The following is a 26,725-nucleotide window of genomic DNA, read 5'->3' as shown; positions in this document are numbered from 1 at the left end:
TAAAACATTTAAAAAAAATGTTTTTTAATTAAATTAGAAAGAATGTTAATGGTGCCATGAAAACTCAAATCAGAAAACTAGTAGGATTATTGTTTCTTCCTTTTTTTCTTGTAGGTGTATACGATATAGTGAATAATCTTGGCTCCCTTGTGGCCAGATTAATTTTCCAGCCAATAGAGGAGAGTTTTTACATATTTTTCGCCAAGGTGCTAGAGAGAGGAAAGGACGCCACACTTCAGAAGCAGGTAGTCTTGGTTCTTAGGTCACTGTCTCTCTGGTGAATGCTCCAATTTCAGGGTAAACAGACTGAAATGTGCAGCAGCCAGTTTCCCTTCTGTTTGATCTGAAATTTCCTTCTAGATTTCATTCTTCCATCGCCTTCCAAATGATGGTAGGACTCTGAGCTCACTTCTTTTGAAGCCTTCTCCCTTTGCCCTGGCTGGCCCCTCCCTTCTCATTCTTAGTCCTTCTTTGTAAGCTCACTCTTGATCCAGCCTTCTCAGAACTCTCTGCAGCCGTCCCCAGTGCGGCGCATACCCCTCCCCTGGTCTAGGTGTAGCTGGAAGAATCGAGGTTGCCTCCTCCATCCTCACATTCTCAAGAACCACAGGCGAGCCGAAGGATGCAGAGTCTGGGACAAGGCTCGTGTAGGGCGTGGGGAGAAAAGGATGTAGTCATTTGGTGTCACTCACCACACCAGTTGCTTAATAAGCTTCTTAAAGACCGTGAAGTGCCCAGAGCTACACTCTTCTATATACTCCTATTGATAAATAACAGAAGAGATTTTAATCCAGGCGTATTTGGTTGTCGAAACTTCCCTTTTTCTAAAACCATCGAAAATGTCTGACTTCTCTTAGAATTAAAAGGAAGCTAAGTCACCCTCTTACATGTCTTAGAAGACATTTTGAAAAATACAGTTTATGCACAGTCGACTGGTTCTCAGTCGATTTAGGAATATTTTCCTAAGCATACTTTGACAGGAATGTCAGAATTTGGAGACGTTTGTCAGGAGAAGCACACTGACAAAGCCAGCCGGCTAGCAATGTAAAAACTTGCTGTCCATTTAAGAATAAATACCAGGGGCGCCTGGGTGGCTCAGTTGGTTAAGTGCCAGACTTCGGCTCAGGTCATGATCTCACAGTTCGTGGGTTCGAGCCCCGCGTCGGGCTCTGTGCAGACAGCCTGGAGCCTGCTTCGGATGCTGTGTCTCCCTCTCTCTCTGCCCCTTCTCAGCTCACACTCTGTCTCTCCCTCTCTTTCTCTCAAAAATAAATAAACGTTAAAAAAAAAAAAAAAGAATAAATATCAGAGAGGAAAGCTAATGTTTCCTAAACAACCTTTGAAATAACTTATCCTGAATGAGTTAAAAACCAGACCTCCCCTGAACTACCTAAGAAGGCACAGATTGTCTTTTTTTCCTTCATTTCCTTCGTGCTAATTGACATGGAAACAGCATAGGCTGCAGAAAAGCAGTGACGCCTCTCAGCAAGTGAACAAGTGATCTGTAAGACAGCAAAGAGAGATAAGGCCAGATGTGAAGTTTTTCTTTAGCTCATGATTCATCCAACTTCCTTCCCTCTCCCCCTGTCCCAGGAGGACATGGCTGTGGCCGCCACCGTGTTGGAGTCCCTGCTCAAGCTGGCCCTGCTGGCCGGCCTGACCATCACCGTTTTTGGCTTTGCCTATTCTCAGCTGGCTTTGGATATCTACGGAGGGGTCATGCTTAGCTCTGGATCAGGTACGTGCAAGAGTTTTGTCAGATTGATTCTAATTTCTAAACAGAAATAGAAGAGTCTTATGAAATTCAAAAACTTGCATGCATATGGGTTGATACTTGTCGGTATAGGGGACATTGTCAGTGGCTGGGATTCTGAGGCCGTTCCCCTCATACAAGGTCAGAAACATCTGGGTACCATTAGGGGGGTTTGGCACCACATCAGCCAGTCCCCCAAATTCACTTGGAGAAGTCATTATGAATCTTTGGCTCTCCTCCCAGGCTTAAGATGTGTCTTGCGGGGCACTTCCCTGTGCACCCTCTCGGATGAGGGAGGAAGGCAGAGAGCAGGCTCTAATGAGTCTCCGCTTGATACTAAACACATGTGAAGGTAGTAAATGCCACATAAATCTCACGGCCTGATGCATGAGAGCCTCTGAAGGATAACTCAGAGCCATTTGCAGAGAATAAAATTGATCTCGGCAAGTAAAATGGTATATTTAATCCAGTGACTCTTGGTCTTTGAAGGACAAAATTATCGAACGTGTCTAACTTTGAAACAGCGGTGCCCAGGCCACTGAGCACCTCACAGCACTTGTTAGGCCCTGGGGACTTCACCAATTTCAAAATGTGCTACGCCACAGGCTGGCAATCCACTTGCAGTGTTTCATCTTGGGTTGGGTAAAGATGTTTTCAGTTCCTCAAGGCACTAGACAAGAACCCTGAAGTCTTCTTTCTGCTGCCCCATCTCAATGTAAAGGGCTTTGTCAGATGCCATTTTACAAGTTCCCTGGCATGTTTTGGTCTCCACTATAATGGTCCCAAACTTAGGGTATTAGGGGAGGAGGGGCCAAGTTTCTACACAAGAGCCAAGGTCATTAAGTTTGGAGAAACACCTGCTGTGAACCCAATGAGGTGGTTTGCAGCTCCCTGTGGGCTTGTGCTGTGAGACCCTGGGATTCCATCAGACAGGCAGGGAGGCCTCATTAGGAAGCCATTAGTATGAGTCAGTGTGCAGAGATTGGGGACTTGACTATTTCACAGTAGCAGGGCCTCCTTAAAAAAGGTAATCACCAAGAAACAGCTTGTATTGTAATGAAATCACAGGACATTTTCATGAGGAGAAGGCTGTCCCATCAATACAGTGTTCACCTGGTGGAGTAATTAGTCATAGAAGGTACAGAAACAGACTGCTGTGATTGTGTAGCCCTTTTGCTCAAGTAAGAGGCTGGTCCCAGTTTTCAGCATTGATAGATTTATCAGTTACAAGGGTCAGTGTTAGTTGATTTCTAAGGTAATAAATTCTGTTTCTAATGTTTTATGTCAGTCATTAATAATTTTAGATTCAACATGATGAGCACTGAGTAATGTGTAGAATTATTGAATCACTATATTGTACACCTGAAACTAATACAACACCGTTAAAAAAAATAACAATTTTAGATTCAAAAAGATACTCCTTTGGTATCCTCTTCAGAAATAGGAGAGTCTTAAGAATAGTCTGGATTCTCAGTCTCTGAAAAAAATGTGCTGTTTGGTGAATCAGCACTGTTGTTATTTCTTGCCTGGCCCAGGGTTCCATCAGTGCCACTGTCCTAGCAGGGTCTTCTAGCATTTTTCTCCTTGTGGTAGCTGCCTCTCACATTGACCGAACCTTCAGCTCTCTCTCTAACACCAATGGTGGCTTCTGGTAGTATATCCCCAACCTTGGCCCCTGCTGGCTTTCCTTCCCTCATCTCCTTGCTCTGCTCCTGACTCTTTGGACTCATGCTGTGGATCTGAATGCCTTTCCTTTGCCAGAAAATATGAACACTGGAATTCTTTTAGTGACTAAGTTATTGAGGCCTAATTTACATAAAGTAAGATTCTGTACTCTTAAGAGTACAATTTGATGAGTTTTGACAAATATATACACCCATGTAACCAACATCCTGGTTGATAGGTTCAACACTTTCATCACCCCAGAGAGTTCTCTCAGGACCCTTTCTAGTCATCTGCCTCCCTCTACCTCAGAGGCAACCACTGTTCTGATTTCTATCACTACAGATTAGTATTGCTTTTTTTTTTTTTTTAATGTTTATTTTTGAGAGAGAGAAAGCAGGGGAGGGGCAGAGAGAGAGGGAGATGGAATCTGACGCAGGCTCTTGCTGTCAGCACAGAACCCAGTGCGAGGCTTGAACCCACGAACCGTGAGATCGTGACCTGAGCTGGTCAGAAGCTCAATCAGCTGAGCCACCCAGGCGCCCCAGTGTTGCTTTTAAAAGGGACTTCATATAAATGAAATCACATGGGGCACCTGCGTGGCTCAGTTGGTTAAGCGTCCAACGTCAGCTCAGATCACGATCTCTTGGTTCGTAGTTTGAGCCCCGCATCGGGCTCTCTGCTGTCAGCACAGAGCCCACTTTGGTTCTTCTGTCCCCTTCTCTTTCTGCCCCCTCTACTCACTCTCTCTCTCTCCCCCTCAAAAATAAATAAATAAACATTTAAAAAATAAATAAGTTTTTTTAAAAAGCAAATGAAATCATAAAGTATGGACACTTTAATGTTTGGTTTTTTTTCCCTCAATATACAGTTTTTGGGATTCATCCATGTTTTTACACGGATCAGTAGTTTTTTTCTCTTTGATCACTTCTCTGAGAAGTATTCCTTTATATGGCTGGCCCACAGTTTATTCTTTCTCTTGTTGATGATCAGTTTGGGCTATTATGAGTAAAACCGCTATGGACATTTTTGTACAAGGTGTTTTGTGAACACATACATTTATTTTTGTTGGATGGATATTTATGGGTGGAATTGCTGGGTCATAGGTTTTATTAGAAGTTGCTTGGCTGTGGGGCGCCTGGGTGGCTTAGTCCGTTGAGCATCTGACTTTGGCTCAGGTCATAATCTCTGGCTGGTGGGTTCGAGCCCCACGTTGCTCTGTGCTGCCAGCTCAGAGCCTGGAGCCTCTTCAGATTCTGTGTCCCCTCTTTCTCTCTGCCCCTCCCCCACTCATGCGTGCTCTCTCAAAAATAAACAGGAATATTAAAAAAAAAAAGTTGCTTGGCTGCCTCTTGGTAATGGCCCTCCTAAAAGAGGGGATCAATTCCATTTTTAAGGCTCCCAGTCTTTTGTTAGCAGATTTTTCCAAAGCTTGTTAGTTAGCTATAGAACTACATCACTATGTTTTAGAAGAAAATAACATGATGGTTACTCTGATTCTCCCTGCAGATTTGCAGAGGGGTTCTGTCTCTAGTTTTCTGCCGCTCCTGAGCCCTGGGCTTCTCCCCAGTGTCTTTCGTCCAGGACCTGTTCAGCCGAGGTTCTCATACATGCAGGGCCACTAGTGGCCTTGAGTGCTCAAACCAGCAGACCTCTTCGTGCAGATTTACAAAGTGAGAAGACTTGCTTCCCGGCCAGATGAGAATTTAGTTGTTAAGAGAGATTTGTAGGCTTAATCTCAATTGCTCTTTTGTTTTTAGCCGTTTCTTTTAATCGGTGCCATGGAATACTGGGAGGCCTTCCAGATAGTTAAGACCATAGTCTTGAGCACATGTCTGCCCATTGATGGTACCAGCAGGGCTCCTGAGCCAGTTCTGGTACGTGTGGGCCTTCTGTTTGGGCTCTGGAGTCTCCGTGGGTTGTTTCCTCATAGGTCCTGTTTTGCTGCGTTCCTACTGTCTCTACGTCCTCCTGCTTGCCATCAACGGAGTGACCGAGTGTTTCACATTTGCTGCCATGAGCAAAGAGGAGGTCGACAGGTAGGTAACCTGAAAGACCCGCCTTTAATCACGGCCTTCCCCCGAGTTGCCAGTCTTCTCTCTTTTCGTCCTGAGCGTGGATTCACGGAAAGCTCTCGCAGAGGCAGCACCTACAGCACTAGTGCCATGTCCGGGCTCTCTGGTGTCTGCGCACGCACCATCCGGTTAGTCTTCCCCACGCACGGCCGGGGCAGCAACCCCCCTTCGCCTCCCTTTGGAGGAGGAAGAAATCTGGGCCCCGTGGGGCTGTGTTAGTCCAGGTTTGCAGAGACAGGCACAGGACCAGCTCCACTCCTCCACCGCCTTGCCCAGTGCCCCTGTGGGTTACCACGGAGCTTCTGCAGGATCCAGAGTCCTCCACCTGAGACTCTGATTTGTAGGCCTTGGAGAAACTCAGGGATCTGTGACACCTTTCCTCAGAGAAAGGCCCAAGTACGCATATATGTTTGCCACAATTTTTTCCCATCCATTGACCCCAGATCAGGACCTCTGCTCTGGTGCCTCAGACTGGTTCTTAGCACTGGCCGTCAGTCAGAATGCCCCCTGGAGCTTGTTTGATGTGCAGATTCCTTCTTCCACCACTCTCCTAGCACGCTTGCGAAACCAGCCACCTCCCGACATATGTGTTTTTTAAAAGCTCCTCAGTGATTCTGACACCACCTCCTAGCTTAGAGCTTCTGACCCTCACCCAGCATCATTCATCTCTTGTGTCCCAAATGCCAGAAGTAGCATGGCAGTATCTTAAGGCATCACTACAGGATGAGGTTGAGGAGAGGGGTAAAACTGATAGGGGAAAAGGAGAGGAGGAAAAGGGAAAGACCGTAGAGGGACGGGTGCAGATAATGAGGCAAGTGGTCCTGGTGATCCTCTTGTCCCCTGAGGCCTGGATCCCTTGTGGGAGGCCTTGTACTGCCTTTCTAAGGCCTTGAGTGCCATCAGTAGCCCTCAGGCCCAGGGGTGGAGGTGGGACAAGAAAGGGTAACTCAGAGAGTTGGAGAACCTTCCTCTCATTCAGAGCAGCCTCTTTATGCTTCCAGCCTGGGGCTGTTTCACAAGGAAGCTTGGTGACTTTGCTACCGCACAGTCGAGAACTGGAGCCCAGAGCAGCATCTTAGCCCAGACCCACCAGAGTCCCCTAGGAGTTCCAGCCCCTCCTAGACCAACTGAATTAGCCTGTAAGGGGCTGGGGCCAAGGAATCTTTCATCACATAGCTCTAGGAGATTTCTGATGGGCAGCTACGGTCTGAGGAACCACTGGCCCAGACCAGTTTATCGGTAAAAACTACATTGAGCACTGTGACCCTGTACATATTAGGTGGACATGACTGAATGAAGCCCTCACGAAGCAGCAAATACCCCAGTTATGTGCAGACACACTGATGATTCTTAATTCTGTTAGATTGCATTTTTCAAACTGCCATGTCATGACCCAGTAAACTGATTTCTCAGCCTACTTTTAAGTCACAACCTGCAGTTCTCAGATACTGGTCCAGATAGGGTTTTTACTTCAGATAGTTAAATGTGTAGCTATAAAACTACTTGGAGTCATCCTCCCCACCCTTTTTTTCCCCATGGATGAAAAGGTCTATTTAAGTTTAATTTTGAAATACTGTGTTGTTATTTGAAAGGTGTTTCAAACGTGAAATAATTTTTAGATATAATGTAAAATATACTAAATGAGGCACTGGGCCACAGTACAAAGAGCTTTGGACAAGGAATCTATCTCTTTGGAAGGAATTTTGTTGTAATAATTTCAGCATTAGTGTTAAGGGGGAGAGTCAGCACTAAGCCTGCTTAAAATGGTAAAATGTATCTTACAATCAAATCATGAGGGAATATAGACAGTGGCTGGCTGCTTTCTTTCCTCTTACATTGCAATGAACCAAAAGAAACAACTTTCTAAATTCGCTGTAATGCGATTTTGATGATATATAAACATCTGGAAAATTATTTCCATGGTATTAGTAGTCAGCATGGAGAAAACACAGAACCAAAGCGCCTTCTAATGCAGTTTTCATCTGTAGCAACGCACTTCCCCAAAGAGTGAAATGTGTTCCCCCTGTGTGTATTAAACCCAGCAGCCAGGTTCTGTCTGGGCCTGCGGCCCAGCCCCCAGCCCTCGTGTGAGCACATGGCACCTGGCCTCATCACAGACCACAGCATTTTTTATCTCTTTAACCAGACATACAACTCCAGTAAGGATTTTTATAGTGGGTTTGGGCAGTTTAGTTAAATGTTATGATTGATTTACATTGGGCATTTTAGATTCTGAATTGAAAAAAAAATACTGTATTGATAAAGTCATGGGCTTTTACTTAAAACTTTAATCAGTGTTTTTCTAAATTAAAATAGGGCATTTGGTTGGACCTGGAATATTAGAAAATCCTTTGAATTCCAAGTTTTTTTGTTAATAACCTCATAATATATATAGACTCTGATTGATGGCCTTTTCATCTTCCCTGTTGAAGAATTTTTGTTCTGTTTTGTTAAGGAGCTCTCCATTTCTTTTCATTTGACAAATGCTTTTTGAGCATTTGCTTTCTAATAGGCATCGTGTTAAGCTCCAGGAATACAGCAATGAAGAGACAGACGAGATCCCTGTTCTCCTGAAGCTGACGGTGGGGGAGGCAGACAGCAAACACGTAAATAAATAAGGAAATACTGTGCAGCTCAGATAACTACAACAGGGTTATGCAGAGAGAGTGAGGCTCTTTTGGATTGGGAGGCCCCTCTGAGGAGGTGGCATTCAGGCTGAGGCTGGGTGACCAAGCAGAGTCTGCTGTACAAAGATGGGGCAGAGCCTCTCAGGCACAGGGGACAGGGACACAAAGGCCCAAGACTGATTTGTTGGCCTTTGAATGTCCAGCGTGGAGCTGGTCTCCATAATTGTTGAGTGAAGGACGAGTGCCATTTTCTCATGTTGGCTCATGAGACTGGCACCATCCTTTTCATGGCTGCGGAGGCCACATTGATGGCTGTGCCTTGATGTGCTCAACCAGCACCCGCTGGGGGACACTGCAGTTGTTGCCACAGCCCACATCTTTGACCATCTATGTCTTGATAAGCATGATTTTAAGCCTAGTATTTTCTTGGGGCCATGAAAAAAATCAGCATTCATAAAGAATTTACTGTTTACATTAACCAAACCTTATAGAATAGTCATTATTGTCACTAATTTTGAATTGATTTAAAAAGTGGTATTTTAATTGCATCTTTAAATTTCCCTTATTTTCCTGAAGTGGATTATGCCTTTAAGGCTATAGATTTGTGAGTTCTGGAAATTTCAACAGCTGTAGAGCCATCTTCTGACAGTGAAAAACACTGGACCCTTATCATTATCAGCTCTTCCCAAATGGCCACACCACAGAAGCCACACTGTTGAATTCCTTGCTGCTTGAATTAGTATGAATTAGCTACTGGTTTCACCCATTATTGACATTTTACTTAGAGTTGGGTGAGAATGACTTTGAAAGTTTTGGAATCTCTTGCCTCAAATCCAAGGATTAGTGTAGTAGAGCTGTCTGAGATATTTTCTGGGGGAGAAAAAAAAAGATTATATAGCTCTACTTCTTTTTGTAAAAGAGGTCACGTAACTGGTCTGTGATGGTCCCCACCCTCAGTGGCTTGTTATGAAGTTGGCAATTCTGATCATTGATCAGGTGTCAGTGAAAAGTATACCTCCCTTGTTGGAGGATTGTGTGTGTGTGTGTGTGTGTGTGTGTGTGTGGTATTCTTATCACCTCCTCTGATAAAGTATATCTCCATAGCACCTTGGGCTTGGTCAGCCTGAGGACTAGTACCTGGGCATTTGGCATAGTGGCTTTCTTACCACCCCTTGCGTGCTGAACCTGGGTGACCTATGAGGTTTCCTAACCCAGCAGACATAGCTGGGGGACCTAATGGTTTGGTTCCCTCAAAAACTATGTACCTAGAATGCCTGTTGCTCGCTAGGCAGAAACCAGATGCTGGAGAATTTTGTTCATGACTGTACAGCCTTTTGGAAGACTACAGCAGCTGTTTTCTCTTTGCTAAGACTCAGTTGCCCTTGCTGAGACCTAAAGGTAACTAAGCTCATGCTGCTTGAAGCCAGAGAAGTAGAAGGGCAGCATAGTCCATCCAGTCAGGAATCCAGAGAGCTCTGGTGACATGAAGAGCAGATGGAAGGATGGGGACACTGCAGTGGTTCAGGCCTTGCTCCCTGTGTGCATGTCACTTTGGAGGCTGGTCACCTGTTGTGGGTAAAGTCTCCTGGCCAAGGTTACAGGGCTTCTGCATTTCCCAAGGGAAGCAGTATGCATTTCCCCAAGTTTAGGGCCCAGAGTCAGGTCACTCCTTAAGCAGATTATTCAGCCTCTCTGTGCCTGGTTTCCTTGTCTGTAAAATGCATCGAAGCCTCAGAGCAGGGCCACGTGTGTCACTCACCAACGTATCCCCGCACCCCTCACAGTGCCTGTCTCAGAGTTTGCATTCATATGTAATGATTACCCTGTCATATTCTTTGTGCCTCACATTGAAGACCTGGGCTGAACAGGATTTTTATGTGTTTTGACCACAAAGTGTCAAATCACTTATCCTTAAAAACCATAAACATCTTGAATTACTCATTTTCTCACTCTTCTATTCGGTGGGGGGCTGGGGGGCGGCGGGACAATGACATTTCCATGCTACCCATATAGCATTCATGGTTATGAAAACTAGCTGGGTCATGGCAACTCAGAGGTGCTTTCTGTGATCTCATGTTCACAGCCACTTATTTTGGAGCAATCTTATCTTGGGAGAACGTACCCACTGCCCTGCTTTGCTTGTCTCCCTCTCTGCAGGTACAATTTCACAATGCTGGCCCTATCATCTTCATTCCTGGTGTTATCCTACCTCCTGACCCAGTGGTGTGGCAGTGTGGGTTTCATCTTGGCCAACTGCTTTAACATGGGCATTCGGATCACACAGAGCCTTTGCTTCATCCACCGCTACTACCGAAAGAGCCCTCATAGGCCCCTGGCGGGCTTGTGCCTATCACCGGCCCTCCTCGGAGCATTCGCCCTCAGTGGTGGGATTACTGGTATTTCTGAGGTGAGACTCCCGGCAGCCTTCACACTACATGATTTTGCAAGCTGCCCACTGTCCCTTACTCTCGGCTCCCCCTTCCTCCTCTTCCTGAATCAGCTGGGCAAGTGCCGTGAAACCTTGGTTTGTGAGCATAATTCATTCCAGAAACATGCTTGTAATCCAAAGCACTCATATATCAAAGCAAATTTTAGGAACCATTGACTCAGTTGTGATCATGTGACATTCAGCGTCACATACTACTCGTTTTGCAAGACATCGCTCATTTATCAAGTTAAAATGTATTAGAAGTGTTTACTCATCTTGCAGAACACTTGCAGAACAAGTTACTCACAATCCAAGGTTCTACTGTATTTGCCACCCCTTCCCCTAAGCCTCTAGGACAGCATCTTATGATAGACGTGGCCAAACAGTGTTATCAGTGGGAACAGAGAAGCCCCTCGGTGTGCGATTGTCACCCCTTTCTGACCTGAAGCTGGAATATTAGGGCCTCCGCTTTCCCTGGCTTACCCCAGAGGAAGGCCATACGGATGGAGGGGTGATGACCATGCTTTCTTCCCACAGGTGTTGCTCTGCTGTGAGCAGGGCTGGCCAGCCAGGCTGGCTCACATTGCCGTGGGGGCCCTTTGCTTGGGAATGACTGTTGGGACAGCGTTCCTCACAGAGACCAGGCTGATCCACTTTGTTAGGACTCAGTTAGGTGTGTCCAGACTGGCTGACAAAACCTTGTGACCGCAGAGGCGTGGACACCTGTGGCACCTGGACCAGCCTCGGGGTAGTTTTGTGCAGGTGCAGAAGAGCCCTGCTGGGGGTCTGCGGTGGAGTAGGACTGACCCAGGCAGGTGACACGTCGGAGAGCTGCCGGACTGAACGCTGTCCGTTCGAACCTCCCAACGGGAAGGAGGAGCTCCGCTTCTAAGGGAAGACCAAAAAGCTCTTTTAAAATCGATAACATTATTTTTGTCACCAGTCTGTTCTAATCAGTATTTTTCCCTTTGATTAATGTATTCCTTTCTGCTGTGATTGACCTAAGGCGCCACATACACCAGCAAACTATCTCCTGGACGTTATAGTTAACATCCTGGCCCGGAAACAGATGTGGCCACTTGACCCTTCACAGGAACATGGAACTTACTCCGTAAGAGAAGGAAGGAGACCTGATGTTATGCACCAAATTAGAACAGAGATGGCCCTGGAGTTGTGGCTTTCCCCATGTCAGCACTGTGGTCTGGGTTTTTAGAGAGGGAACAACGTTCCTCAATGAGAAACCCAAGAAATGAAAACGCAGAGTCTTTTGGGTCACATTTCCCGGAGTTAGCTAGGAGGAGTCACACACCTCATCTTGGCTGCTGTGCACCCCAGACCATGTGCCTTTCCAGATTCAGTGCAGGCTGGCTCAAGACCCCCGGCTTGGCTACCTGCTCTGAGGGAGCGGTGACCCGGTGTGAGCGGCCTTGGCCCCTGAAGGGAGCGCTGCTCTCGCGGAAATTGCACAGATGGCAGTTGAAGCAGAAGTGGGGTATTTTTTTCCTTCAGAATAAAATGGGGTGCTTTCTGTGTGGCAAGCCCCTCCCTCTGGCCCATTGCTTCCAGCACTGCTCAGTAACCCTGAATGCCAGCTTCCGGACAAGAGTGGCAGGCCTGGGGATCTGGTCCCCCAGATGATGGTCTGAGCCCTGCATCCCGCACCCTGCAGCCAGCAGGCAACATCATCAGGCATCGTTCTCAGGTGGCAAAGCATTTTTCTTCTTTCCCTGATATATTAATTCCTTTTGGGTATCATTGACACAAACCGTATCCTGGATGGTAATAGTGATAATGGTGATGGTCATAGTGGTGCTGATGTCCCACACTTTCCATTTATACCCAGAAACAGGGCAACTTGTATCAGGTGGTGGTTTGGCTAAAATGCACCCCTTTAATACACACCCAGGGGCCAAGGACCAAGACCCACAGCACATGGAGACTAGCACCAAGCCACTTGGACTTTTTATCTGTTCAAAGGGAGAATGCTTTGTGCTAATTGGAAAAGTAGCTAAATGCAAGGTATCATTGCCCAGTCAGAGACCCTCCCAAAGCGTGGCCTTGACTATGCTCATGTAAGGCATGGTCGGGCTAGCTTAGAACTGATTGTCCCGTGGGGTGGGGTGGGCGGCACGCACTGAAGCAGCCCTCCCTCCCTCTGTGTACTTTTATTTACCTCTTGAGTGTACAGAAATCGACCTTTAGGGCTCGCAAGTTCCTCCTCTGCTGCCCTTGGCCACCACCCTCTCCCCTGGAACCCTGTTACCCACCGCATGCCCATTTGACCCCAGACTCCAAAAGTGGCCCTTAAACTACCTGCCTCAGGATTGCCTGGTTGCAAGTTAGAAATACAGCTTCCCAGGACCCACTCCAGACCTTTGGAACCATCATGTCTGGGGGCAGGGCACTGGAATCAGCCTTTTTGGCAAACTAAGGTTAGCACACCCCATCGTCCTCACCCGCATCAGGGTTCGGGACCAGTTGTGCACACGTTCACAATGTTCATTCTCTGCTCCAGGAAGAGCTGCTATTGCCTAACAATATTGCCAACTCCCCAGCTCTCGGGAATGGGCCCAGCCAGGTTTCTGCTGTGCTCCCCGGTGTGGAGGCTGGTGCTCTGGTCTCTCATCCCTCACCCCGCACGGTCCACCTGGAACTGCTGTCAGCACAGGGCTGCTGCGGTCAGGGCCAGCTCCTCTGTTGTTGTTTTTTATTTTTTTATTTATTCTGAGGGAAGACAGAGAAAGCGCAAGCTGGGGAGGAGCAGAGAGAGAGGGAGACAGAGAATCCCAAGCAGGCTCCAACTGTCCACACAGAACCTGATGCAGTGCTCAAACTCACAAAACTGTGAGATCACAACCTGAGCTGAAACCAAGAGTCGGTCGCTTACCCTACTGAGCCATCCATCCTGGTGCCCCAGGGCCAGCTCCTCTTGAAAGATGGCCAGCTAGGCCAGCGGTCCAGGGCTCCTTCCCATGTCCTACCTCCCTGTTTATAGGAAAAGTAGTCCCACGGCTGAGTTTTGGGCAAGCAGGTGTGTTCTCACTATGAGCACCTGCCTCCTGGGCTGTCAGCACGTTGGCAGCAGGCCCTCTAGACTCTGCTGACCTCTGCCTCTACCCCCTGGCCACCTCCTGGAAATGTAGTTGGGCCCGAGCGCTGGCTTGAGGGCTTTCCCTTGCCAGTGCCCTAACGCCACACCATGTTTGTGGACATGTGTGCCGAGCTCCCTCACTGTACCTGAGCAGAGTTTCTGGGGGAAACTACACATTTGGCTTTAAGTACCACTTAAAATACAGTGAGGCTGCTTCTCCATGGAAACCAGTCTCTAAAGCACATCCTTTTAGTATATGTGCTGTGGCAACAAGCACGTCTAAAGCACGTCCTTTTATGAAACGAAGAAGCCTTTGATGGTGAGAATAACAGTATTCCTTCTGTGCTGCTCTGGCCGTGTGCATGTGTTGGTGACTTCAGATTCGGCCATTTGGGTCCCTTGGTGAGGGGATGCTGCTGCCACGCTACTTAACGCTCACTCCTGGCTCTGGAAGTGCCGTGTGGCCACGCGCCAGCCTGCATCCAGCAGGGGGCACACCCTCCTGCCTGTTTCCTGTGGAATTCGATTGTGTTGCTAGTTTCCTGTCAGTCCCCTGATTTTAAAACAAATCCATTCTTTTATTCACATCTTTTCCTTCCACAGAAGAAAAAAATTCAGAAGGATGGTGGGCAGATAGCTGGAGTATGTGAACCACCTTTATTCCTCCTGGGAACTTTTTCTCCTGCAGTGATGCTGTGACTGGCATGTGGGCCCTAACTCTGAAAGAGGGGCAGTTACCCAGCCTCTGCAGGGGGATCTTCTGTGTCTGGGACAGAAAGGCCTAGCAGCACGCTCCTCTTCTCCCCTTCCTGCCCCAAGCACCGTTTCCCATCATTTGCTGGGCTTTTCTGTCTCCTGTCTTCTCTGTCTGGCCTGGTCCTTGTCTTGGTCATTTTTTAAAAATTAAGCAGCCATCCTTTGACGGATCAGGACTCCTGTCAGGCAGGTAGGGCAAGTGTGTGATTTTAGACCGTGATTTGGGGGAGTCCTGGGTACCCTCTCACCTTCACATCTTCCTCCATCAGGTGCTTGACCATGTATGTATTTAATTTGGAAATTTGACTTTTGAGCCCATCAGATGCTCTTGTTTTATTTTGCTCTTACTTGCTGTACCTGGGTGAAGTAGCCCTTAATGTAAATATTTCATTTGCTAGTTAACTTTCAAAGAAAGAAGAAAAAAGGTGCTTTATTTGAAGAATTTGAGGGAAAGGAAGATGCGTACTGATTTGCATCATCATCTGACCCCACTTACCATGGCACGATCAGTCCTGTTAGTCAATGTCATTGCTTTTTAACCAGAGTCATCTGGGTACAACATAGTAAAATTGGAAAACTGGGCTCTTAGTGTCATTCAGCCTCCTTTAGGGGCCTAATTAAGAAGGTCTTATAAATTCTTCTTAATGAACAGAAGTGGCTGGGTGCCCCTGTCCCAAAGTGCAGTCAATTCCTTGCCCAGGAACTTCTCCATCACTCCTGGGCAATGCGGCATAGGTGGAAGGGGCTTGGAAGTGCGATGCAGGGAGTTAGGTCTTTCCCCTCATGAGTTAAGTCCTCACCAGAGTCTGTGCACCCAGAACTCCGTGCTAGCCTCTGCAGGCCCCAGCACCCTCTGGAGACCCTCCCCACGGCTTGTGAGACCTAGTGCAGTACCCTGTGCCCCCCACTGAACATAAAGGGTGCACAGGTGCACAAGAGCCATAGTTGGCCAGTTGGCATGCTGTTTTGTTGCTGTGTCAGGTTCCTGAGGAGTTGAGGGCCCCTGGTTGCTGACAACAGGCCCTGGGAACTCGGGAAGGGGGGCTGTGAAGCCCCCTCACCATGAGGCTGGAGGTGAGGCACCAGCGAGCTCCTGGCCCTCTCTGCTTCTCCTGACTTCCTCCTGGGGTGATTCTTACCTCTCCTGGGGCCCCAGATGGTGGGCAGGGCGGTCGGGCTGGCGGGCGGTGCCAAGAGGAGTCTTCAGAACCAGATGCTGCCTCAGGCTGAGCAGCACTGTCATTGATGAGACCTTCTTTCTCACCACTTTTTGTCTCCAGCCCCCAGTCCTCTCAGCTGTAACTTCTGTTCCCGATGCCAAGCCCCTGCAGGAAAAAAGGATCCGGCCCAGGTTGTCCATAGCGGGCAGAGGCTGTGGGGCAAGGGCACAGTGAGCCAGGGGATGGGCCGCTCTTGGGGCAGCTGAGCCCCGGTTCAGTCAGCTCTTGCTGGGTAGGGGCTGGGCAGGGTGGCACACTTAATCCAGGGCTGCTCCTTCAGCTGCAGGAGCTGCCTGAGGGCCTGTGATAGAACAGCCGACTTGCAAAGGAATCTCCGCAATCACCGTTGATTTGTCTCGTTTCCTCCCTCCCTCCAAAATGTAAATGTGTCCCAAAGTTATGACCCCGTTGGCTACACTGTCTCAATGTTGCCCTGGCCTGACAAGTGCATTTGGCAGAGGCCGCCTGGTTCACAGTGCCAGGTGGGAAAGGGGCCCGGAAAACTGACACCTCTTGGTCCTTGCCTCTCTTCTGCACCACCCTGTCACAAAGTGGGGCCTTGGAGCAGGGCTCTGATTCCGTTAGAGCAGGCAGTGAGCAGGGACTGATTAAGACACGACTGCATTAGTCACATTGGACATGACAGCTGAGCAGCATGTTTCTGGTTCGTGTCTGGGAGACCCTGACACCCTTTTCAATTATGTGGAAGTAATAGTGTGTGGCTTCCACACGGCCATGTCTGGCGAGGGAGGAGGCGGTCTGGAAGGAAAGCGTGACTCACTGAGGGCAGCGCTGGTTTGTTCCCGGCTCACCTACCCCACGCTCACTTCTTTGCACTCGCTTTTGTAAATCACAAAAGGTGACACAAGGGCAGAATGGCATACAGGGTACCAGAGGGCCTCTCCCAGATGGCCTTTTCATTTCCACCCTGTCCCCAGGAGAACTATGACACAATTCCGGTGACACGGGAGCCTCCATCCTTTCGACAGGTGCGTGAACCCCTCAGCGCTGGTTAACTCCAGCCTCCCTGGTCTCGGAGCACATTCTTGTCCAGCCCTCATCAGAGCCTCCCGTGGCCATGCAGGGGGAACCATGAAAACAGGAAAAGCGAGACTGTAGCCATGACAGACATGGGAATGTTTTCCTCCAAACGTAATCCCAACCAAACTAGGGAATGTTGCTAAAATAGCTTTCCGTTTCCCCTAGGGCATTAACACAACAATTTTATGAACAAACCAGATGAACAGAGCGCATTTTTAATGTTCTGAACCACAGCTCAAGATTCCTTTCTTCTGTAGCTCATGAGATCCTTGAGTGGCATCTCTCCAATGACAAAAGAATGCTCTGGCAGGTGTGCAGATGTCAGGCTGTGGGGGGTCAATAGAAGGGACAGAGCTCCTTTCCATTTTTTCTTTTGTATCCATGAGTAAAATCATGTGGCGCCCTGGCTCCCCAGCGGGGCTGATGGCATGATGCCCAGGCACACTGGCGACTTGTCCTCGCCTCCTCGGCTCTCCTGCAGCAAACCTGCAAACACAGGGCTGAGAGCCAGGCTCTGGGCGGCAGGACCCCAGAGGCGTCCTGCCTGCAGTGTTTCTTCCATCCGCGGGGTCACTGAGGAAACCCACTTGCATCCATGTCTGCCTTCGGAAGCACACAAGCAGGGTTTTGTTTTGTTTTTGTTTTAATGTTTACTTATTTTTGAGAGAGACACAGATAGAGCGTGAACAGGGAAGGGGCAGAGAGAGGGAGACACAGAATCTGAAGCAGGCTCCAGGCTCAGAGCTGTCAGCACAGAGCCCAACGCGGGGCTCAAACTCACAAGCTGTGAGATCATGACCTGAGCCAAAATCGGATGCTCAACTGACTGAGCCACCCAGGCGCCCCAGGGTTTTGTTTTTTAAATGGCACTTGGTGGTGAACACATGCCGTCAATTATACGCCAGCCTGGCTGCCCTTTCCTCATTCACTGGGTGACCTTGAACAAGTCTCCCCCACTCGGCCAATTATGGAGCACTGAGCGCGTGCCAGGTACTGGGTGACCACACACTTGGTATGTGTTAGCAGTTAGACCTTCAAGCTGCCCCATCTGTCGTCTGTGTGTTACAGGTGAGAAAGCTGAGGCACAGAGATGTGGCTTGATTTGCTCCTTGGCCACCCAGCTAGGAAGAAGGTGACAAGGGGAGCCTGGGTGGCTCAGTTAAGTGACTGACTTCGGCTCAGGTCATGATCTCATGGTTTGTGGGTTTGAGCCCCATGTCAGCCTGCTTTGGATTCTGTGTCTCCCTCTCTCTCTCTCTGCCCCTCCCCTGCTCACACTCTGTCTCAAAGATAAACATTTTTTAAAAAATTAAAAAAAAGAAGAAGGTGGCAGAACTGGGGTCGACCCTGTGTGCCTGCTTCCTGAGCCCTGCCCTGGACCCCAGCCCTTCCTCCCTGATGCGGGCCCAGTGTGATCTGTGGAGGTAAGGCCTGGGCCTGAGCAGGTGCAGGTGCTGTCCTGCTCCTGTTCCAGCAGGGGCAGCGCTGATTTTATTCGTTTTGCAATTTGAGGATTAGTTTAAGAGTTTGCTTGACAGAAAAATTCTTTTTGTTAGAAAACAAAACAGAATAAATCCTGAAATCCACAGGGTTTGATGTCTGAAAGCTCTGACCTTCTAGGGCTCGTTTTCCCCTGCAACTCCTCCCCTGCCTCAGCCTTCGTTTTGTCTTAAAGAATGCAAGGTCACTGCTTTGCACAGCCATTAGCATTAGCTTGAATAAGAAATATCTGGAAGAAATAAATCTGGCCAAAAAATGATGTTACATTACAAAGAAAGCTCTCTGAAGCCCACGGCCCCCTGTCTATGAACGTCCTTGACCACAGGTGACGCCACCAAGGAGTGGGAGGGTGGCTGGCTTTGGGACTCCCAGGCCACTTCCTTACCAGGAGATCTTGCTCTCTGTCATCTGTCACTAGGCACCCCGCAGGGCCCAAGGGGCGTGTAAGAACAGAGGCAGCTCTGAGAGCTGTGGGAAACAGCCCACAGCAAGTCTTCCTAAACACCTCGTGGTCCTGTCTTTTCTTTTCTGCTCTCCATCCCTTGGCCGGGTTCACTCTCTGGACACCCCACCCACATCCGTGCCCACCCAGGCTCCACTCTCCCGCCCTGTGGACCCAACTCAAAGGCCTATTTCTGGATGAGCTAGCAGAGGAGAGAGAAGCACAGGCATTACACCCGCGGAGTTCACTGCTTTTCCTTGGCTCTGTCACTCACGAAAGGCATTGACCCAGAATGCACGGTATTATAAACACAGTCCCCGTCCCTTTCCTCGGCTCCTGCCCTGGCTGATGGGAAGGGCGCCCTGGGGAACCCAGCTGCTGTCCACACCTGTCCAGCCTCCAACCCTCACACCTCTCCTCTCCTCCCTGGCTACTGGGCGTTTGCCCCGGTCAGGCTCAGTTGCCTGTGCTTCTGAACTTCCAAGCTGCTCTGTCCCCATCCCATGCCTTTCCCTTTCTTCCGACAGCCCTGTTTACCTTCTACTTCTAGAATGAGGAAGGTGGTTTTTGGTGGGGGTCCCAGAGAGGGGCCTGGAGGCAGACCCAGCCCCACTTCAAACTGTGTGACCTTGAGCAAGGCAGTTTCCCTTTGAGTCTCTGTTTACTCATCTAAAAATGGGCATAAGACCACTTGCCTCATAGGGTGTGGCAAGAAATAAAGGAGAGGCTGCAGAGGGTGCCTAGCACCAGCCCAGTGTTTGCCCTGTGAGTGGAATAAGTCTGCCAAACAGCGTTTGTGAGGAACTGTGGCCCTGGGAGCATTTGTTTCACCCCTACCTGCTTCCTCTTCCCCATCGAACCCCAGTCCACAGAAGCTATGTGCCTGTGGTTGAGTCCTTTCTTCCTTAAATAGAAACCTTTCTTTCTCCTTTCCTTGAAGGCAAAGCTACAACTGAAGAGGAAATGAAAGCCCCTTCTCAGCCCAGCTTGCCTGGAGGGGTTTACAAGGGTGAGATGTGGGTCAGGGAGACTGTGCAGAACCAGGCCCTAGGGCCCCTGAATCTCGGTGAACTCTGGTAGCCAGGCCCAGAGAGGCAAAGCCACAGCTTCCGGGGAAGCCCAGCCTGAGCGGCTCCCCAGAACAAAAGGGGATGCTTCAGAAGCTTGTTAAATGATTTTCAGCCATTTCAGAAATTGCCTCAGCTTGTTGTTTAGATTTCCCTGCAGCCTTAGATTAAAGCAGAAAGAAAAAGGGCCCTTGGCGATAGAGGAGAACGTGGCTTTGTCCCAGGAGGGCCAGCCGCTGTCGGCAGCTCCCAAAGAAGACGGAAAGGCCTGAGTTGGTCCTGCCATGTGGGTGGGCGGCCGTGGCTCTGGCTCCCACAGCCTCAGCTTTAGGCCCAGGCCGTGGCACCCCTACACGGCCTCACTCACCAGTTTGCCAGTGCCCTCACCTTGAACCCACTCATCATGGCTGATCTAAAACCTGTTGAATTCTTCCTCCTCACCCTAAAAAAAGACCACAAAAAACAAGCACTATCTCTGCAATCAGCCCATCTGATTTAACCTCTGTAAACTCCATGTTTGTTCCTTGTGGTTCCCTGGCTGGACTGGGAGGAGGGTGCCAGGTGCAGATCAGCTGGCTTTCTCCTTCCAGAAGCAGCCCGGGAGAAAGAGAAAGGCCAATTGTTGGGGGTACCCATCAGGTGCTGTCTTGAGTACTACTGTTAAGGTGGGTTTCCTAAGAAGGGACAGGTGTTCTGGCCACAGTTAGGACTTGTAGACAGCACGAAGGCACCAGACGTGTCTGATCCTTGGGGAAGGAGTAAGGCTGTTGACATTCAGTATCTGGGTCATATCTGAGTGGCAGGGGTCCATCAGGCCTTCCTTTTGCTCCTCTTGCTCCTCTTGCTCCTCCTTAAAGAACTGTGACCTGGGTGTGCCTGGTTGTGACTCACACAGCCCACTGCCCCAGGCCCCCCATTCCCATCAGCCTCTGTGGGCCATTCCTCCAACCTCTGCCAGGGCTCCCGTTGCCTTCGCAGCCTGGGAGATGTTTTGGCCCTGGGACCGGCTGCTGATCCAGATGACCAACAGAACCAGAGAGCCTGAGAATCACATTCTAACTCCAGCCCCGCCTTTGTCTCTTCGTAAGATCCTGGGGGTTAACTTGACCTCTTCTCCATCTCCAGAAGGTTCTAATCCCTGCCCTGTTGTTCTGGGGCCATCATGGGAGCCAAGGAAAAGTCCCCGTGCAGCATTTCTCGGGGGCTCGCGTGGTGAGCCGGAGAGCAAGTGTGCCTGTGTGCTCCAAGACTGAAGCAGGGAAGTAGACCAGAGTCAGATGTCTGCATGCACTTTTTCCTGATAGCAAATGATTTTACGGGCACCTGGGTGGCTCAGTCAGTTAAGCGTCCGACTCTTGATTTTGGCTCAGGTCACAATCTCACAGTCGTGGGTTCGAGTCCCACATCAGGCGCTGTGCTGACAGTGTGGGGCCTGCTTGGGATTCTCTCTCTCTGTCTCTATCCCTCTCCTGCTCACGCTCTCTCTCCCTCTCTCTCTCTCTCAAATTAAAAAAAAAATTTAAATGATTTTATCTCCTGATACTGTTATGTATGTTATATATTTTGTAATATTATATTATAAATTATAAATTATGCCAGGGCAGCCCTGTAGACAGTTAAAAAGACAACATCCTGTCCGTGGTCTCTTCACTTCGCATGTGGTGCACTCACCTTGCCCTGCTTATGTTGCCATCTGCAATGCTCTTCCTCACCTCCTGGTGTACAATTTAAGGCTGCCTGCAGTTTTTTGCTGTTATAAACTGTATGACAGTGACTATCCTGATGTGGAGACCTCTAAGTATCGGGCCTTCTTCTGCATTTTGCCTGCGGATTAGCCCTGATAGCCACTTGCTGTAGCAGAGCAGGTCACTGTCTTGGCACTAATCTGGGCCCAGAAGCCTGGGACGGAGAGAAGACTGCCGGGGCCAAGCCAAGGTTATGACTGACCGGCTAGAGAGCCCCTGACTCAGGACCTGCTGGCCAGTGGGCTGAATCCCTCCTTTCACTTGGGTTCCATGTCTGGAAAGGACTACACATGATGCCAGGCACCCAGCAATGGTGAACATTAACTGTGGTGTCACGACAGCCTGTCACTCGGTCATTCAACCAACAACTGCCGAGGCCAGGAAAACCCTGGAGGAGCAGCGGGCCTTGCCGTCCCTGGTGACCGCAGCCAGCGACCGGGACCCGAGACTTCAGCCTCCACTGGATCCTCAGCCGCAGACAGAAGGGTGCGGCAGGCTCGTTGCGGGCAGTGTGCGTCTGTCAGAAGGCATTGCTTCCCAAAAGGTGTCAGGGAAGTCACTGATGCCCCAGCTCTCCTTTGTTTCAGATGACTAATCAGCCTGGCTACATGGACGACTTAGGGACAAAAGCCACCGGTAAGCAGAAAGGAGGCAGAGCAGTCTGGGAAGGCATCTCTGCTTGCTGCTCCCGCTCTACCCCTGGGATGATGTGCCCTCCATGGGCTAGTGGCTTTGGACCTTGTCTCCCCACCCAGAGGCATGGCATGCATCCCCTTAGGCTCGTGGCCCATTTTTGCAGCCTTTGTGGGTGCTTGGTGAGCTGCCCGGTCCATAGATTGAGTCCCTGGTGTTGACAAGGTCACCCCAAGCTCTCGTGCCTTTGGCCACAGACCTGAGCACCATGCTGTCTCCTGACTCTGCGACCCTGGGTGGTTACTCCCTCTCGGGCCTCAGCCTGCTCTCTATCTAAACCCTGTTTTTATTTTCAATTTTTCTTTTTTTTTTTAATGTTTATTTATTTTTGAGAGAGTGCAAGGAGTGGGGAGGGGCAGAGAGAGAGAGGAAGACACAGAATCTGAAGCGGGCTCCAGGCTCTGAGCTGTCAGCACAGAGCCTGACGCGGGGCTCGAATTCATGAACCACGAGATCATGACCTGAGCCGAAGTCGGACACTTAACTGACTGAGCCACCCAGGCACCCCTTCAATTTTTCTTTTGATCAAAAATAATACATGTCCAAAGTTTTAAATGTGGAACAATACTACAAGGCTGATAGCCCCACACTGGCAGGTTCTGCCCCCACCCCAAGGTCCCCTCTCCTTTCAGTTCTGCTGGCCATTTCTTCTTCTGTTTCCCTTCTTATTTCTCATTTTGCTCATATTGCTATTGAGAGAGAAGGTGGGGGGTGGGGGGAGCACGAGTGGGGGAGGGGCAGAGAGAGGAGCACAGAGGATCCAAAGCAGGCTCTGCACTGATAGCAGAAAGCCCAGTGCGGGGCTTGAATTCACAAACCGTGAGATCATGACCTCAGCCAAAGTTGGACGTTTAATTGACTGAGCCACCCAGGGACCCCCTATGTTGCTATTTCTTGATTTTCCCCCTTTAGAATATGGCCTCCATAGTATGGGGCTTCATAGTAGGAGCTCTGACAGCCACTTCTCCATACACTTCCCTCCCATCCTCCCAACGTCACAATCTGGGGCAAATTGATATTCAGTGTTTATGTGTCTAAAACTATGTAAACATTGTTCTCTGCTAAACCAAGTAGTACACTATTTCCTTTTGCTAGAATCCATTGTTTTTCCTCAAGCTATTAATTATCTCTTTTTTTTCCATTTGCTGCTTCTTTGTGTGTGTGTGTTTTATGCTCTCCCCTACCAAATCAGAAAACTCTGAGCAAACACCATGAAGCTCTTATCAATGTGACTAAGCCCTGCAGTCTGGTAGATTCCATGTTCTCCCCAGAGACGTTGCCCCATGCCCTCACTATCCCACCCATGGGCCCTTCTTCCCTGGAGGGAAAATACTGAGGCTAAGACAAGTTGAGGGACATTGCCAGACAGCCTAGAGGTAGTAGGATCAGGTGGACCTGGGGGCCTAGACCAGAAGACAGCCTCGAGCTGCCACAGCCCAGCAGGGTGGTGGCTCTGTCAGTGGAACCTCGCAGAGGGTTTAACGTGTAGCCCTGCGGAGGGCTGAGTGCGGAGGGCAGAGGCAGGTCCCGCTGCTCATCCCGAACGGCCCTTCCCGGGACGTTGCCCTGTACCTTCCGTCCTTATCCCCAGGCAGACTTGACCACAGGCTAGGCCACTCCTTTCTCTGACCACCCTATGGCCACCTTCCCTTAGATACGCAAAACCAGGCCGCATCCAACTGCCAGGCTGAAACCGTGAAGAGTCGTGGCTCTATAACAGGGGCCAGTGATTCAGCATGAACAAGGTGGGCCTTCCCAGCCCTGGGGGCAGCTGGAACCCAGGGTAGGAGGTAACCACTGACAGCTCAAGCCCTCTAGAGAGAAGGACCCATCCGTGCACGTGATGCCCCCACCCAACCGCCCTGCATGCCTCCCAGGGCCACCAGTGCCCTCCTCATCCCAGACAGGGCCATTCTTTTCCACCCCCCAGGTCTCCCTCATCGGGGGCCTGATCTCTGACCCACTCCCCACCTTTGCTGGGCAGAGTGGCTAAGGTCAGCTCTGTGGAAAGCGTGGAGGTTAAGGTCATTCTGGGGGCCCGCAGGCCCACTCGTCCAGTTGTTCACATAAAGGCAACTCCAGCCGTGGCTTTCCGAGTCCCTAAAAGCAGCACACATCCCTGACGGGGACAGAGAGAGCCTCCTGAGTCCAGAGCTCTTGCCAGAAACCCATCGTCTGGGGCCACTGTCTGCCACAGTCCAGCTTACCTCAGAGGCTACACACCAGATGCTGTCCGTGTGATTGAGCAGGTGGGAAGCCAGATCTCAGGGGGTCTGCCACTGGGCCAGGACCACCCCAGGGGCACAGGAAGCAGTGCTCGGCACATCTCCCCTGCTTCAGCCATCAGGAAACAAGGAGTGGATGTCAGAGGCACTTGGGAAATTGAAGATGCATAGATCTCTCCAAGCAGCCACATGCTTTCAAAACAGACAACTCACTAGGATTTAATCTGCAACTCAGATTCAATCTGCTAAGTAGAAAAGAAGGTGTGTGGTTGTCATGGCAACACCAAATTGCCCGGGACTGGTTGATCTCTAAGGTGGGGAAGGGAGGGGAGCAGAGCGAAATCTCTGTCTCCCTGGCGGGGATGTTCTGGGGGATGGGGGCCAGGCTGGACACACCTGCATTCTTCCCATCACCCCAGCTCAGGACTGAGGGCCTGAGCCTTGCGGTGTGGCACAAAGGGGGCTGGCCGGCTCAGGGCACACACTCTGGGGTCTGGGCTCAGGCATAGGTGTTCCAGCCCCACCACACAGCACCTTGGACTTGGAGCCCCCTGCTCCTCCCGACCCCCCGGCCTGGGCCTTCCTGCCAGGGCTTGCACCCACAGGCCTGCTCACGGATGGCACATCCCCTGTGTCCAGTCTGAATGATCAAGGGAACAGCAGCCTCACCCAGAGAGTGCCAACCACAGCCGCACGGAGGAGGATATGGGGCTGATCCTTCCCATAACAAGCACACCATGCTGCCAGCCTGGCTTTTTCTTCCCACCAAGAACAAAATGGAGCCAGCCCAATGGGTTGCTAATGTGGTCCATGCCAACCTGGGTTCAGGCCTGGGTGGGGGTGAGTGGTAGAGGAAGGAGAGGGCTGTTCCAGTGGAGGAGTTAAGCACCAGAACCTTCCTACCCTGAGGCCCACCTTATCACTGGTCGGCCTCTGACCATCCAGTGCCCTTAGGATGAGGTCCTGACCCTCAGCTGGCCTCGAAGGCCCTGCATAGCTACATGTCATTTTTGTGGTTGCAGGGCCTGGCCATAGGAGGGGCTCAACGAACACTTAATGCATGAATGAATGAGTGGCTGGATGCATGGATGTGTGAGGACTGGGAGGAGAGGAAATGAGAGAACAGGTTGGGGTGAGTAGCTGGTGTGAAGGCCTCAAATGCGAGGCTGAGAGGGGGCTGTTTGTCAGGCCCCCCCATCCCCCAGCTTCTGTCCTAGTCCTGGAGAAGCTCCCACCTTCCAGAGGGACCATTGGGGTCCCTGGCAGATGTGGCCTTGTCATTTGATCCCCGCTCAGAGAGACAGGGACCCTAGGGCCCCATCCCCCAAAGCCTCGCTCACCTGGCCCCTAGTGGGGCCTGCCTCCTGGGACCCTGCAGACGTGACTGTTTTTGCTGCACAGTCTGTGAGTCCTCCCTCTTGTTCAATTAGTGCTAATTGGGAACAGGAAGTCAGGGGCGGGGGGCACTCTGATGTCCTTGGCAGAACCTAGAGGCTTCCTGGAACAGGCCCTTCCCCAGAGCTGCGGGGTCTCCTGTGGGACCCAAATGAGATTATACCGAACCACATGTGCACAGAGTCCTTCTGTCCAGGGGGCTTGGGCTGTCCCGGTCACCTCCTATCCATGGTGCCAGCTGCCCCCAGGGATGGACAGGCCCACCCACCCTTGTTCGTGTTGAATCTTGTGCCTGGCAAGATCCACTAACTCTTCAGTTTCAGACTCTAGAAACGAAGGGTAGAAGGATGCGGGGCCTGGCATGGAGGGGCTGGGGGTCTCCTGAAGCTGAGGTCCCAGCCTCAGCCCATGGCTCAGTAAAGGCAAGAAGAGCCTTGCTTGTCTGCCCAGGCACACACTCTTGCCTCCCTGGAGAGGTGGGACTTCCCCTTAGATTCCCCTCCTCCCCATGTCCCTTGCCCCCTTTCTCTTGGGGCGGAGATGGGGGTGTCCAGAGGCAAAGCACATTTTGTGTCAAGCTCTAGGCTAAGTTCTCAACTCCAGTGATACTTCCCCCCGCTACAGGCACTGGTCACAGCCTGATGACAGAGGCTACAGTCAGGGAAGACCACACGCCAGCCTGGGCAAGACACATTCCCCATTCCAGAGCTAAGGCTCTCCTACCCCCCTGGAGTGCTTGTGTTGACCATCTGTGAGTGCCCTCATGCTGGGCACAGGCAGGCATCCCTCATAGCGGACTCAGACCCTGTCACCCTAGGACCATTCAGGGCCTCGGGCTAGGGGGCTCATATCTGGAAGCAGGGCTCTCAGGGCTCAAAGGAGCTCAGAGATGAAGATTCCTGGGTGCTGGCTCTAGGGACCAGCTCAGTTTCCATCTCTATGAAATGGGCTTGTTCCTGTGCGGCAAATAGGCACTAGAGAAGGCAGAGGGGGAAGTGGGCTCCT

The 26,725-nt window shown here is 50.3% G+C and overlaps 1 protein-coding gene across 1 annotated transcript in view; it reads left to right on the top strand.

The window, feature by feature from the left end:
- Window positions 1-15,037, top strand: part of RFT1 (RFT1 glycolipid translocator homolog) — a 38,452-nt gene extending 23,415 nt beyond the window's left edge. Inside the window, exons 9-13 of the mRNA XM_060631287.3 lie at window positions 115-245; window positions 1,594-1,738; window positions 5,349-5,454; window positions 10,275-10,524; window positions 11,083-15,037. Coding sequence (XP_060487270.1) covers window positions 115-245; window positions 1,594-1,738; window positions 5,349-5,454; window positions 10,275-10,524; window positions 11,083-11,250 — 800 coding nt within the window. The 3' untranslated portion in view covers window positions 11,251-15,037. The remainder of the gene's footprint in view (window positions 1-114; window positions 246-1,593; window positions 1,739-5,348; window positions 5,455-10,274; window positions 10,525-11,082) is intronic.
- The last annotated feature ends 11,688 nt before the right edge of the window (window positions 15,038-26,725 follow it).

This window comes from Panthera onca, chromosome A2 (assembly GCF_046562875.1).
Source record: "Panthera onca isolate mPanOnc1 chromosome A2, mPanOnc1 haplotype 2, whole genome shotgun sequence".
In the NCBI taxonomy this organism is placed as follows: domain Eukaryota; kingdom Metazoa; phylum Chordata; class Mammalia; order Carnivora; family Felidae; genus Panthera; species Panthera onca.
The sequence above is the reverse complement of the archived record's forward strand: the minus strand, read 5'-3'. Positions and strand labels throughout refer to the sequence as shown.